Here is a 16,093-nt window from a genome sequence, read left to right as displayed (position 1 = left end):
CTTGCTTTCAATTAGATATGACATGCCTTTCAGTTGAAATCGGAGAGAACAGTTATTATAAGCTATAGGTGAGCGAGTTAGACAGGATTGGGCATGTCTTCTCAGCTGATAGCCAGGATATACTTAGAATGCACGGCCCATTTAAATGCAGTGGTTTTAATTAGGGTGTGGACACATTTATGTATTAGGTATATTTAAGAAAATAAAAAACCATGCATGCCTTGCCTTATAATCCTTGCTAACATAATCTTTGCACCATTTTGCATCCTCCAGAAAGGAAAATCACAAATCTCTGGAGCTGACATTAATCATCTCTTTAGAACGATAGTAGCAATTTAAGGAAAGAGATTGTCAAGTGGTTATTCTAACATTTGTATTGATGTTTGCAAAAGCTGAAACTAGATTTGCTATATCAACCTCATTAAAAACACTTAAGATTATTCCTGTGTGAATTATGGTGTACATTTGGTCAACAGGGATTGGAAAGGAATAGGCACACCTATTTTTGTTAAATTCTACATAGCCCTCTGACATCTCCTTTAGATGTCAGCCAAAATGTCATCTCTTCAGGGAAGAATTTTCTAGTCTTCTCATTTGGATGAGACACTTGGGGTGCATGCCCGCCACACCTCCTCCCCTTGCCTGAACTCTCATTATGAGTTACAGTAGTTCTTCGTGTGAAATGCCTCCTTGACTCTAAGCACCATGAAGGCAAAGGTGGTATCTGCTTGGTTCCCCACTTCATCCCTGGTGACTAACACACAGCCTACCGCAGAGCGGTTACTTGATAAATAAGTGTTGAAAGAATCTATCTTGATCACCACAGAGAAATGACGTGGAAAGTATATTTAAATCCGGAGACTTAGGTTCTATTCCCAGTTCTGCCTCTAAATGACTGTTTAACTTAGAGAAAGTCAATTCAAGTGTCCCTTTCCTCAACTGTAAAAGGAGGGGATTAAAGTAGGTGATTGCTAATATTGCTCACAGCTCTAGGATTCTGCACAGTTCCCTATTTCTGGGATGGTTTTACAGACCAATGATAGCAATAAAATATTTAAAATGAGCAAATCTACACAGGTATAGTGAATGGGAAAAATTAGTGCAAAGGAGTTATTTCTCTCTGACTGTTACTCCTGTTATGCATTAATTTTACTAAGCAAGTTTCCAGGGAGATGAGCTGCTGAGTAGTATGTGTATATACTGTAGAGTATGTGTAGTATATGTGTATTTTATATTTACCTATTTACACACATACACACACACAGCATTTGGAACCCGAGGCATGACAATTTCCAATTGGAAAATAAGGTGATGAAAAAAATGTGGGAACTGGGAGAGGGGAATAGGATTGGCAGGTTTGGAGCCAACAGAATCACTGTCCCCTGATTCCATTCAGTTCCGTGAGGGAGGCGTATGGATGTTACTATGTGCTTCCCTTTGCTTTTCTGCTTTTGGGAATTCCTTCACATCACCTTCATTAGTTACAAAGGCAGCAAGCAATCCATATCCAATTTTCTTTTCGTGTCAGGATTGTTCATGTATAAACTAGGCTCCTTTGTTGGAAACATTTGCAACTAATCCCATAAACAAACAAACAAAAAATGCAAATCTTGCACTGCCTGCCCCAGCCAACCCCACCGACCCTGAGTCTGACCACCATCTGTTATACACAAAAATGAATTGATATTCCCACTTTGGGCCTAACCTAATTTTCAAGTGATAATAGGCATGGATTCCCAGAAGCACTCTATGCCTCTTGATAGCAACATCCTAATTTCCTTTCCTGGTAAATGTTTTAAATAAGATTTTAGCACCAAAGGAAATTAACCTTTAAATTAATTGTAATTATAAAATGCCATCACTGATTTTTGTCTTCAGTCTAATTACTTTCTATTATTTAAACAAACCTCACCTCCTGTGAGCTTTAAGTTTGTTTCTCCCCCACTTCCTGCCACACAATGCCAACCAATGCTTGCGGAGGCCTCCCCCCGCCCCCGGGTCTCCGCAGCTACAGCAGCCCCATTTAAATGTCACTCAGGACCGAGGGTTCGCCCTCTGCTCGCTTATTTACAAGGCATTCTTTCAGAGGTGACGTGTAAGGCTGTTCTGCTCGGATGTTTTCCTTCTGCATACCTGGTGGCCATCCTTAGAGATGCAGCGCTTTTTATCCTCCTGCTGTTAAGAAGGAGATCGCTAAGCCCAGCCTTCTGTCTCTATTAGAAGTACCACTTCCCAAACGGAAGCGCAACTATGAAGTGAGCACCTGCCAGCATCATTTATCAAAAGACAGACGTTGAATGTGGAGCCTTCTTGACCAGCACGCCTCAGCTTTGGAGGGCTTTTAGCGCTCAGTGTCCTGCGCCGGCTCTTTGTCTTGTTCTCATTTGTTCTTTCGAGATGGGACTATGGGATCTCGGGAACTTTAGTTTGTGAACCTGTGTATCTACATTGTGGTGCTAAAAGCATGCTATTTTCCTGCCACTTAGCTGCTTTCTTTGTCATGTCATTATCAATGCGAGTCCAGAGAGATGGTGTAAGTCCATTACAGGTGGACTGGGTACCGCAGAATTGGAAGATGAAGTAGAATAATCAAAATGGAAGGTTTTTCTTTTAATCATTTCTGTAAATGTCACCACTTCTCCTTCCGTTCATTCTCTGGCTTTCTTTTCAATCGAGGCTGATTAAAACAACCTGAAGAATATTGGATAACTTCAGTTCTCCCAGGCAGAAATATCTTCGGCATAAAATAGTTCCTTTATTACACCCCAGGGAAAGGTCCTCCTTTGTGGGCTAGTCTGAATATTGTTACCTCAATGTGATTCATTAGAAACAAGGTCCTGATTGTTCTGAATCAACAGAGGGTAGGGAATAAATCGATTTCCTTCCCCCGCATTTTTGACTTGGGGACATGAAATTCCTTTAAAGATGATTATAGTGTGCATGTGTGTGCACGAGGGTGTGTGGATGTGAGTGCATGTGTGTACGTGTGTGGGCATGAGTGGAAAGCAGTATGATACAATGGAGGAGGCATTGTGAGAAAAAGGGGAAAATAAGAAGCGACCCTTGAGGAATCAGATGTAACTTTCACCTGAACAATCCAAAGTTAAAAGTAAAGCGCATATATTTTCCCTTCAGTGACCACAAGAGGGAGGAATTTAACAGTAGACTGAAAAAAGAGACCAGTACTAGCCAGTGGGGAAGACAGTGTAATGTAAAAACTGTGTTTCGCTGTTACGGAACGCTGTTGCCTCTGAGAGAAACTTGCGTGTGATTGACAGGAGGCATATGTATATGTCGGCATCTGTTTCAGGTGCTGATCATTTATTCAGTCTTTCACTTTTACATATGGCCACATGTCTCCGTCCCACCCCTTTCTGTCATTTGCTTAGAAAATGACGAAAGTGCTGTATTATAATTGATTATTCATTTACTTAGAATAAGCTGGGGTCTAAGGAGGTGTCACATTTCCTTACCAGTTTCCAGACAGTCCAAGAAGTGTGTGTGGAGAGCTGACTGATTGACTCATTTATCTCCCAGATCTTATTGAGTCCTGCTCTGGGTTGGAGATGTGCTAGATGCTGAGGATACCGCGGTGGTCAAGACAGGTGTGGTCCCCGAGGGGCATTGGCTAATAGTCTCTTATCCTGAGGGAGTCAGTATGTGCTGTATTGGTGTCAGAAGTTCACGAATAAGCTCAGTGACCTTGGGCAAGTCATTTAATCTTTATGGGTCGACAAAATTAAGGTGTTGAAATAGAGTGGTAGACACTAGTTTTCCATCATTTTAAAACCTGCAGTATTCTTAGTCCAAAAGAAATCTTAAGCAGAAGATTGTAAAGTTGTAAAACTAAATAAAAGCAGAGCTCCTGTGGTTTTGGGGAGTTGAAGAAGGAACAAGGTGACACCTTTTACCCTGGCCTCACTATGATTCCATACAGCATAGCTAGAGATTTGTAGCATTTGAAATCTGGGGCTCCAGGTTTTCATAATATGTGATTCTGTTCAGAAATGGGGAGAGAAATGGCAAGTTTGGGTTTTGTGGGAGGCTAGCAGATGTGGGCAAGATTATTTCACTCAGTCACCTTGAAAATCACAAAACAAACGTTATGAAGAGATGATAAAATAGTACCATACTAACAATATATTATTCTCTCATTTGATTGCTTGAGTGTGATGCTCCAAAAGTGAAACAGACACAACATTCTCTTAACTCTGTCAATCTGATACCCAGGAACTTGGCACCTTTTTTGAACTGCTAATTGCCTACCCCTTAGGTTAAGTTTGAAGAGTGATTTATAAATAACAAGAAAGAAAGCTTACATTACCAAACGGAATATATAGTATGACCCTAATAACCAGATACAAAGAAAGAAAGATGATAGATAGATGATAGATAGATAGATAGATAGACAGATAGATAATAGGGAGGGAGGGAAGATGGGAGGGAGGAAGGAAGGGAAGAAGGGAGGGAGGGAGGGAGAAAGGAAAGAAGGAAGGAAGACTAGGAGCCATAAAATACACTGAAATGTTAATGGAGAAACAGAATTTAGAATTGTGGGGTCATTCTAATTTTCTTTTTGTGTTGTTTGTATTTTCTATACATTCTGCAGTAAACTTACATTTCCTTATAAACAGGAAGAAACAAATATTTTTTAAAGGGGTAGTACTCCCTGCTGCCACTTCTACCTCCCCCCAAAGTGGGAGTATGTGTGATTGTGTTCAAAGAACTGCCTTCAAACTCAATGATCTTGACAAACTGGAAAAATGATCAAAACATACAGAATGGAGTTCAATACACAGAAGTGTAGGCCAGCAGCCTTTAGAAGAAAAATCAAACAAAAATAACAGAAAATTATTAGCCTCAGAGAAGTGAATAATTTCCTGTGGTTTGCTTTTCAAATGAACGTTTCTATAAATCGATTGTGACTTTTATCCCAAGGCCACTTGAATTTAGAGAATTCAGGAAAGGTTTTTATGCATTTCTGCTTGGTTGGTGGGTTTGTGCTTATGTGCATCTACAAGTTTAAACATTTACAATTCATTTTTCAATATTTTTTTCAAAATAGGTCCCTTTATGATATTATATTTTTAATGACATTCTGTATCTTTCTAGGGGTGACTTGAATATTTAGTAACACTTGCACATATACAAATTTCTTTTAGAAAAGATAGTGATTACTTAAGAGAAACAGATATGTTTTCTAGAGTATTGATGTTTTGTTTTAGTTTAACTATTAAATAAAAGGTTTATGAGAAAACCTAATACAAATCGAGAAATCATATGATTTTTTTTTTTTTTCTGTTCTGGATTGGTGCTATTTTCCATGGCTGCATGTCTTCCTTTTAATTGTCATATCTCACAGTGCTAACAAGGCCGAGAGAGAAGTTTTTCATTCTATCCCTATAAGTGGACATCCAACTGTGGTGCAGGAGAGCTAGGGATTAAGTGAGAGAGGAGCTCCATATATCATAAAAGGTGTGCCAGACCGAGAATGTCGGAACATTTCATTTCTTTCACAGAATATTGTAAAAGAGAACACGTAGGGGAGAATAGAAAGGGCTGGAGGTCATAAGGAAAACGCAGCGTGGTTGGCAACAGATGATACAGGGAAGAGCTTGGCCACAAAGACAGCGTAGCAAGGGTTGCCCGCTCCCCTGGAGAAAGTCTTTCCTCCTAAGAAATACCGCTGTCTTTCCGTGAACAAATATATAAAAGTACATTGCAATGGTCGCCTCACTCGAACAGGGTTCAAGTGTCAAGGCCCACCCTCTGGAGCAGGCTCCCAGCTTTTGTTCTGGTGAGGAGCTACTTATCTGAAGGCAGATCACCCCATGCCCAGGCAAGGGATGCTGACCGGGAGGCAACTCCTTAGAGAGCGTGGAGCCAGGGAGGTGGGGACTAGTGACGCCTGGAGCCTTTTACCCACAAGCGTTTGATGGGTGGAACCACTGTTCACCCCAGTCTATGCCCCGAAGGGAGGGTCACATGTGGGGGGGGGAGGGCGGCCACATGGTGTGTGTGTGTTGATATGGAATGGTCGGATCTGAAACCCTCCCCCCATTATATGTTAAAGGCCTAACCCTATGACTGTATTTAATTTTAAATGAGGTCATAAGTGTGGGGCCCTAATCCAATAGGACTGGTGTCTTTATAAGAAGAGGAAGAGACGGGGCGCCTGGGTGGCTCAGTCGGTTAAACGTCTGCCTCCGGCTCAGGTCATGATCTCAGGGTCCTGGGATGGAGCCCCATGTCGGGCTCTCTGCTCAGTGGGGAGCCTGCTTCTCCCTCTGCCCCTCCTCCCTGCTCGTGCTCTCTCTCTCAAATAAATAAATAAAAATCTAAAAAAAAAAAAGAAGAAGAACAAGAAGAGGAAGAGGAAGAGACACCCTGTGTGCCCACACACAGAAAGAAGGTCCTGTGAGGACAGAGAAGCCAGGACAGAGGCTTCGGATGAAACCAAACCTGCCAATAATTTGATCGTGGACTTCCAGCCTCGAGGACTGTGAGAAAATAAATTTCTGTTGTTTAAGCCACCCAGTGTGTGGTATTTTGTTATTGTGGCCCTAGGCGACTATTCCAGGGGCACAGGAGTGAGTGTCCCCATCTTCCTGCTCCCAGGAAGCAGCTCTGCCCCCAGGGCTGTTGTTGTCTCTGGGAAGCCACATCTAATGGCAGTGGCGTCCTGTGGGTTTGGTGTGCCTACAGTCTAACTCTCTCTAGTTCACTGATGACTGATTGCTGTTTCGTGAAGTGAAGTGGGAGAGTTTGCCCCTGGAGCCTGAACCCTTTCCCGAGTTTCCCTGGAGGCGTCTGCTTCCGAAGCTCCCTGGCTACCCTGGCTGCAATAACAAAATGGAGCACATAGCTGGTCAGCTCCGTACTGGCGTGAAGAACACCTTCATTGTCCAGTTTCCAAAACTGGGCCCTTATTTCTCTCTCTACTGCCTGTTTTCAGCACAGTTACAGAACTAAATCTGTTCCTCTGTTCCTCATGAGGCTCTTAGGAATGAAAACCTAACCTAATTTGGCAAGCAGGTGGCTAGCACGGCCCCCTGCCAGTCTACTGCTTTCTGAATGCTTCCGTTGCAGATCGATAGCAGATAAGAATAGACACTTCCCGAGCCCCGCTCCCTGTTTACACATTACAACAAACTTCTCCCATACTTCAGGCCTTACTTTCTGAGAGCATTTTTTTTTTTTTTTTCCCGCCAAGCCAGAATGCTTTTAAGGGACCAAAAGAATTTTCTCTAGAATATGATTAGACAGAAATTTCCAACCTTTTTACTCTTGAGGATCTACGCAGTGTCTGTAGGTGACCATACAGACAAACGATGGAGACAATAATATAAGGGGAATATTAATCCAAAGCATTGTGTACAACAAATACTCACAATTTACTCCTGTGTGTAAATGACCATAGTAAATGAACCTAACTGGACAGAGGACTGGCCCAAATGAGCATCTCCTCTGGGCTGGTTAGGAGTCCCCTGAGTGTGTAAGGTAAGTATCAGTCTATTGGGTCTATACAAATAGGCAAGTAGTTCATCTAAACCACTGAGCCAAAAGACTAAAACTGGAAAACTTGTTTATGAGGAGTCTACTTGGGATTTATATTAATAAAGGCAGATAAGGGGCTATGGTCAAAATGCACATAATGATATAAGCACTGTTTTTTGGGAAATAGTTTATTAGATGCTTGAAAGAGAAACCTGACCTTCCAAAAGATATCTGTGACTTCATATCCCCTTGGATTTACATGGCTTTGGTCAACACTTGACAGAGGTCAGAATTCCCTAAACTGAGTCCCTCAGCCTTCTAATTCTCTGGAATATTAAGATTTCTTATGAAAAAGGGTTTTGTGTTCAAATGTTTGGGATATTAACTATACTTTTAATTTCTGTAACTTAATGCTGTAATATCTACAAAATGACCACTGGCTATTCCAATTTCTGTAAATCGATGCTTTAACATCTACAAAATGATCCCTGGTTATTCCCAAGTCAACCCTGGCTCGCTTAAAACATCTGGAGAATTTAGATACCCCACACTGTTTCCTCTGATAGTCACAGTGAACACAGGTTCAAACTAAGCTAGCCAATCCTAAACCCGTTTACACTGCCTTGCCCATTCCTTTCTGAGGAAACCACAATAAAGGTGCTTGGCCAACAGTTCTGCTTTCTCTCTCTGCCTCATGACCCTTCCCAGTGTCCTTGTATGATGTGCTGTGTTCTCCCTGGGGAACTGTGAGCATAATAAAACTATAGAAATCTTTCTAGTTTCTCCCTTTGATTTGCATCTGGCCTCACCCAAGTAGTATGGTTAAAACAAAATCGTAGATTAGGAAAAATCAAACATACTTTACCACAAAACACTCAGAGTTGTTAATATGTAAATGTGCATTCTAAATGTTTAGTGTCAAACTTACTTGGCTTTGGAAACTTTCCGAGCTATATATCTTTTGGAACTAGCATTTCTGGGATCCCCTTTGGGAGGTACTCTTCTGGAGAGATACTGATTATCTATCCAGGAGATTTGGAGTGTCAATATTTTCTGAAGATAAAAATGCACTGACATCATTGTGAAATGAAATCAAACATTATAGTTTAAGGAAAGCTCAATTCCCATATAAAATTTGGATTTGCCCTTCACCAAGGAGTTCGCACAAAGGCACAAAACGATAATATTTGAATGAACTCACATAGGTTGTGGAGTCCATATATTCTATTATATTTTTTAAAGATTTTTATTTATTTATTTGTCAGAGAGAGAGCACAAGCAGGGGGAGCAGCAGAGGGAGAGGGAGAAGCAGGCTCCTCACTGAGCAAGAAGCCTGATGCGGGACTCGAGCCTGGGACCCTGGGATCATGACCTGAGCTGAAGGCAGATGCTTAACGACTGAGCCACCCAGGCATCCCTGAGTCCATATATTCTAAAATCCATACATCTAGTACCCTTCCTAATCTTTGAATAAGGCTTTTGTGCATAAGAGAAGTGCTTGTGAAATATCTTCTCATGTGCATTCATTATACCTCAATCTCAACCTGCCTAAACAGAACCAATTGTCACATCCCCATTCTACTTTCCTCCAATGACATTTCCATTTATCCATTCACTCGTACCAGAAACTCAGGAATCTGTCGGTCCTTCTCTTACATAGTACCCATCCATCGCCAAGGAATCATTTCCTTTTAGCATGTTTCTTACCAGATCTAGCCTCTCCATCTCTAATACAGAGATATCCAGACCTTCATCATCTCGTATCTGTCATTTTCATGATGTCCTAACTAGTCTCCCTTTCCCTCATGTGTCCCCCATCAAAGTCTTTCCTTCATAATGATACCAATGTGATTTTTTTCTAATGCACATTTCTGATTATGTTATTCTTTTTTCATAAACTACCTGCCAATTGATTTGCCGTCATGCTATACAAAATGAAGTCCAAACTCTTTACTCTGTCATGACCATTTGTCTACTGACTCATTCATGCTCTCTTTTCTAATCTTCTCTGGAAATACAGATACAATTCAGTCATATTAGTCTGGCAGTTCTGCCCCCGACATGGCAGGCTGTGATATGCCATGGTGCTTTTTCATCTTTTGCCTCGGAGCACCTTACTCACATCAGTTACCCAACAATATCTATTCATCTTTCAAGATCACGCTCAAGAGTGTCTTCCTCTATGAAACCATTCCTGGTCCCTTTCCTATCTCCCCACAATATACACTCTACAGAGTTTTATTATACTTACATGTTTACATGTTTGTTTTTCCCTACTACATGGTAAATTCCTAGAGGTAAAAGCTTGTGTATTACTAATCTTAAAATCTCCAAAGCCTGACATAACACTTGACATATTGAGGAGTGTTACACAAATGTTGTTTTTAGTGAAAGGACCATCATTTCTTTTAACACACAGAATAACAAACTATGTACTGTGTATTCCTGATTTTACATCATGTGTTGCTATTATTGAAAAAGTGCCTCCTCTAAATTAATCACCTGATACTGCTTCCTCCTTTCTAGTTTGATTGGAAAGGGAAGAAGAAACACATATTTCTCTTTGGAATTTTTCTTCAAATTATCCTTTACAGAGCAGTGGATCTCATTTTTGTCTTGAAATCCCAATCATTATGAATATTTTTGGAAACCAGAAAAGAAAGAAAAAAGATCCCCAACTCTAATTTTTTCCTTGGAGTAAATATAGCTGCCTAGGCAAGTATCCATGACAGTACTGTGAGCATAGAAGTAGTTTTCCAGTCCTCCTATTTCAGATCCTTAGGGGGTCTAGGAAGGAGTGAAACCTTCCATCTGCCATATTTAGAAGAATAAAACGCAGTGGAACCACTTAGAGGCTTGGAAGAGGGTACCGGCATCTAAACTCTGGATCAACCAGTAGGACTCAATGCTGAGACTCTGACAGAGAATTACAGCTATTGCATCAAATTGTAGGAACAAAAAGGAAATATGAACATTTGGTTTCCTGAAAACACATTTCTTGAATTAATCTGAAGTCAGTTCTTGAAAATTTTAGGAACTATTCCAAATTGTTGATTGTTAGGAATTTTAGTCCTGGGTGAAACTGGTTGTGTTGCAATACTTAATAAGGGTTTATAAAAAGAAAGCAGTCAAATTAACCACACTTAAAAAGCATTTCCCTCTTCAATGCCCCCCTTTATTCTCTACTAGAATTGCTGTAAGAGAAACATATCTTTAAAAAATACCTTTAATGAAATGAAAGAAACATGTTTTCAAAATGGGTGCTTCTCCATTTTTTCAATATGCTGGATACTTTTATGAAAACACTTTAGTCCAATGGATACAAAAGGCTTATTCCCTGTTGCAATGATGTGTTGGACGATATTGTCTGAGAAGTAGGAAGGCTAGGTAGGAGGCAGTAAAGGAGATGCTTTGAACTTGAAAGAAACAGAATAGAGCTTTAATACTTACAGCTGTCCTCTTCTTCAGTTATACATTTCACAACATAACAGGCGTAGATGAACCCTGCCAGCTGAAACAAAACAAAGATGCTTTAGACAGGAGGCAAAGGCAACAGGACTGGACCTCACTGGGGGAGTGGCTTTTCAAAAGCAGGCAGTTTATGACTAGCTAGATTTAGTGTTCCAAAATGATGGTTCCTCGCACTGAATCTTGACTCCATTGTGGATTCTTGATTCAAGTGATGTTTATCTTCCTTATAAATCAATACATTGCTCCTTTTCCTCTGAACTGAGTTTATGTGTAAGATTTGTTAATTGCCAGGCAATCTAAACCAAGTTATTTTAGGTGCAGGAAAAAAAATTATGGTCATTTATTAATGGAATAACATTGGCACTTGGGCCAATAAACTTCTAATTTACTTTCATTAGCCAAGAGCCTTAGATTGTAAAATTGGACTCTCACCGACTATTAGAAAAATGTTTTGAGGGAAAAATAATAAGATTTTGTGGTATGTTGCGTGGCCACTTTGTAATTAAGAAAACCCGTTGACAATTGGACAGAACCAATTGTCACATACTAAGCACAATTAGGATGACATGTTACAGAGAAGCGATGGGGTGGATACCTGTAGGTAAGGAGTATCATGATGCATTGAATTTGGGATTGCACAGCTCACATCATCCTTCCTGAAACATACTCAAAAAGGTCCCTATGATCAGAGAAGTCTTTGCTCACTGAAATTGTTAAGGAGCATGGCAAAGTTCTTTGATATCTATCCCCTCAGATGGAGTGGTTTTGTATTTCTTCCTATCAGTATAATATTTAGTTATGGAAATTATGAGTGCTGGTGAAAGTATGAAAACTCATATAATTTCCTGATAGTGGCATTTTCCCCCTCAAAATATTCCTGTTTGGGGGAATCCTTAAAGGATGGAACAGTGATGAAGATTATTCTCGATGAATTCAGAAAGGCATCGATCTGGCTGAGAACTGACCATATACGACAATATTTGGGACACTATTTGGCATGGGGAAGGGAACATCAGGAAGTCCTGCAGTCTTCCAGCAGGAAGCTAAGGCACAGGGCAAGAAGGAGCTGCTGTGAGAAGCCTAATGAAGTTGGTTTTCATTAGCTGACAGTGATCTTTCTGGAAGATGTGAGTGGAACACTTTAAGTCAGTGGGTATGCTGATAGGTATTTAATGAGCATAGTATTATCTGGAGACAAAGAGTGGTCCAGCTAAAAGAGAAACTTTAGAAAATTCCTAATTTGGATTTGAGGGAGAAAAGCATTCTGGCGGATTCTAACTTCCAAAGAGAACTGGCATGGGATAAAACAGTGGTGACCCTGCTTGGAGGAGGAATGGATGAGGAAGAAGACCCCTGCAACATATTTTTCAAGGGCTTTTGTTTTCACATCCTGGATGAGAGGGAATGTGTACCCCTGTCCTTCCACCCCTGAATGTAGTTTCTGAAGCAGTATACATAATGGAGAGCTGCATAAGAATACCACTAATATATTAAGTTAGTTTTCTTTAAAAAAAAAAAAAGTGTATCTTAGAAAAACGATCAAATCAGCATTTTTCTCTTTAAATTATATGTTGCTATGGGCAATAAAATAGTGGTGGTAAAGAACTCTTTCCTTATAGGATAGAATCATCAGGATTGTTGTTTTTACAGGCTTATTTTTAGAGGACAGGGTGGTCTTAGAAACTTGGCTTCAGCTAAGATTTTGATTTGACTAAACAAAATGACATTTATTTGAACATTTTCATAGCTACTGAAAAAATAGACCATACTAACACTTTTTAATCTTTTATCCACCAGGATCCATGTAAATGCTCTAATCATTGAGTGAGTCAGTCCCATGGGTACTCTGTCACTAGTACTTGCATCTGCCTGTGGCTAGTTAAAGAGGCTGTGGCTTTGGTTAAATCCCCTGGGTACGGCCTAGGGAGCTCCTTTCCTTCTCCACAGGAAGTCCTTGCCATCCTTGGCTAAATGCTCTCCATTTATCAATAATTTATCTCTTCTTTTCAGTTTTAAATACTTACTACTTGAATAATCTATGAAGCAACCTTTTCCCAGTCACAAACTTTTCTTTTGCTTTTCACTCATCACTTCATTACTTCTAAATGAAAATCTAGGTAGGGAGCATTGATAAATTCTTAGATTCGGGGCCAATAAATTTGAACTTCTCATTAAAGTGTCACTAGATGGGGCACCTGGGTGGCTCAGTCGTTAAGCATCTGCCTTTGGCTCAGGTCATGATCCCAGGGTCCTGGGATCGAGTCCCACATCGGGCTCCCTGCTCAGCGGGAAGCCTGCTTCTCCCTCTCCCGCTCCCCCTGCTTGTGTTCCTGTTCTCACTGTCTCTCTCTGTCATATAAATAAATAAAATCTTAAAAAAAAAAAAGTGTCACTAGATTCTGGATTATTAAGTGTACTACTCTCCCAGAATGCAGCCAGGCACTGGATTCTGCTTACCAGTGATCTTTTAATTGTATTCGGTTGCATTCTTTAACTATCAGGGGATCTCCTTTGATATAAAAGTAAATCCTGCTGTATTTCATTACAAAAGCTTGCTGATTAAGAGAAATTTAGCTTTTAAATTGGTCACCTCTAAATACAACTGAAAATTAGTTTTTCCCAAATTAATCAAGATTCATAAGCCTCTGTTATCTTATACTTTTCCTATACCATATAAATTTATAATTGAATTTTTACTCCATAGCAATTTATAAAACTTACCTACAGAAAGGGGCTTCAAATCATTTGTAACAACTCTGCTTCTTATAATGTGCAATTCCTATAATTGTTACGTGGGCCGCAAAGACAAACTAAGCCAGAGTTTCTCAACCTTGGCACCATTGACATTTGGGTTGGGTAATACTTTCTGTAGGGTTTGTTGTGAATTATAGGATGCTTAAGCAGTAATGGCCTACAATCAATCCAGTTGACAACTGAGACAATCACAAATGTCTGCAGACATTGCCACTTGTCCCTTAAAGGACAAAATTCCCCCAAGTTAGAGCCACTGTTTTAGATGCAGTCCCATCTTCAAGGAATTTACAGTCTTGTAGCTGGTATACGCATATAATTATAATGTGAGGTAGAGTAAGGTAAGTGTCATGAGGAAGGAAGAAAATTGAATGCATACTAAGTGACGAACAGTAAACTGTGTATTTTCATGCATTAGCTCATTATTTCCCACAACCACCCTTGGAAGAACGTCATATGTATTTTTGTAGGGGAGAGATAATGAATCTTGCTTTTCTGGAGCATGTTCATCAAGTGGGAGAGGTGTGGGTTGTGTTTAGAAAAGAGCCTATAGTTCCATCTGAGAGTTTGGGGATCCCATACCAAAGCAATGGAGATAGAAGCTGTGAAGGCAGATTAGGGCTATGACTGGAGGGCCTTGGGTATGTATCAGATTGCAAATCTATGTCATTTTTTACACAATACACTTAAGAAGCACCTCATCTTCCTTGATAAAGAAGATTTGATATATTATATATATATATACATATATATATACACACACACACAAGAGAGAGAATTACTCAGCCATCAAAAAGAATGAAATCTTGCCATTTGCAACAACGTGGATGGAACTAGAGGGTATTATGCTAATCAAAATAAGTCAGTCAGAGAAAGACAAACAACATATGATTTCACTCATATGTGGAATTTAAGAAACAAAACAGATGAACATAGGGGAAGGGAAGAAATAATAAAATAAGATGAAAACAGAGAGGGAAAGAAATCATAAGAGACTCTTAACTATAGGAAACAAACAGGGTTGCTGGAGGGGAGAGGGGTGGGGATGTGGGGTAACCGGGTGATGGGTATTAAGGATGGGACCTGATGAAATGAGCACTGGATGTTATATGCAACTGATGAATCACTAAATTCTACCCCTGAAACTAATAATACAGTATATGTTAACTAAATTGAATTTAAATAAAAAATTAAAAAAAAAACCCATGCACTTCAAAAAGATTAAAAAGGCATGCTTAACTTAAAAAAAAAAAAGAAGCACCTCATTTTCTACTGATAAAGTAGAAAAATTTTCATGGAATACAAATCCTTTTTAATGTGATCCTTAGCTTCCTTTCTAGCCTCATTTCCCACTACTCCTAATCTTGGACTTGATGCCAATAGTAAGCTGTTGGTAGTCTGCCAACCTATATGAGGTGGTGTCAATCTGTTCTTTAATGCATTAACCCACTCTGCCAACAAAGCATGTGCATGCCCTATACCTCCCCGCCATCCCCACTTACCCTTGCACCTCTGAGTGACTCTAACTCATCCTTTAAGACTGAATTAAAGTATGGTGTCCCCCAAGAACTGGCAATCCATCCCCAGGATAGGTTGTAGGGTAGGCATTTTGGAAATAAAGCTTGAGAGATGGGAGGGTTTTGAGAGGGAATAATGAGGGGAAAGGAGAGGATGTCTTCCAAGCAGAACTCAGGAAAACTCTGGGAAGATGTGGATTATGCTCAGGGAGGAGCAAGCAGCCTGGTTTAGAGGAGTTTGGGCAATGGGAAGGGAGTAATGGTGCACAAATCAGAGAACAGTGACCTATGTTGTCAAAGTAGATCCGAGTACATGGAATTAAAATAAAGTTATTTTATTTTGTTCTTTATTTAAAGATAACTAGAATAATAATGAAAGATACCAGTGGTATTATATTAGGCAAACATACAATCATCCACTTTTATATAAAGAAAAAAACAACATGAAATATTCCAGTTGTTTTAGTCTTTGGCATTCAAAGCAGAGCTAAGCTTAAATCTTTATTTTTTTTATTCATCTTTTCACCTTGATACATCTATATGATTTGTTCATTTCTAATTCACCTGATAGGGAACTCATATCATCTTGATATCATTACTAGCTGAAAGGAAATGATATTTTCTCTCTATAACTAATCAGATTAAAATTCTTTTTTGTATCTACAAACAAAATTATGATTGCATGTCCCAGAAACTCACTTAGAAGCTAATAGATAAGAGGAAACCAAAGCCTTTTGGTAAGTATTTAAAAAGATTCAATTGTTGTAATTGAAAATGTAACAACCTTAGTGTTTAAAATACTATCTTCTGGATTTCTCCTTCCAGGAAGTTGGAGTACACATAGTTGTCCCTAATCC

General features: G+C 39.7%; 1 protein-coding gene across 3 annotated transcripts in view; it reads right to left on the bottom strand.

The window, feature by feature from the left end:
- NKAIN2 (sodium/potassium transporting ATPase interacting 2) overlaps window positions 1–16,093 on the bottom strand; it is a 950,339-nt gene that overhangs the window by 14,933 nt on the left and 919,313 nt on the right. For all 3 annotated transcript variants that reach the window (XM_081828938.1, XM_081828936.1, XM_081828937.1), the window contains one exon: window positions 10,948–11,008. In XM_081828938.1, the coding sequence (XP_081685064.1) occupies window positions 10,948–11,008 (61 nt within the window). The remainder of the gene's footprint in view (window positions 1–10,947; window positions 11,009–16,093) is intronic.

The sequence above is a fragment of the Leptonychotes weddellii genome, chromosome 8, assembly GCF_054177405.1.
Source record: "Leptonychotes weddellii isolate Sample4059 chromosome 8, ASM5417740v2, whole genome shotgun sequence".
NCBI lineage: Eukaryota > Metazoa > Chordata > Mammalia > Carnivora > Phocidae > Leptonychotes > Leptonychotes weddellii.
Note: the sequence above shows the minus strand (reverse complement) of the source record. Positions and strands in the feature narration are given on the sequence as shown.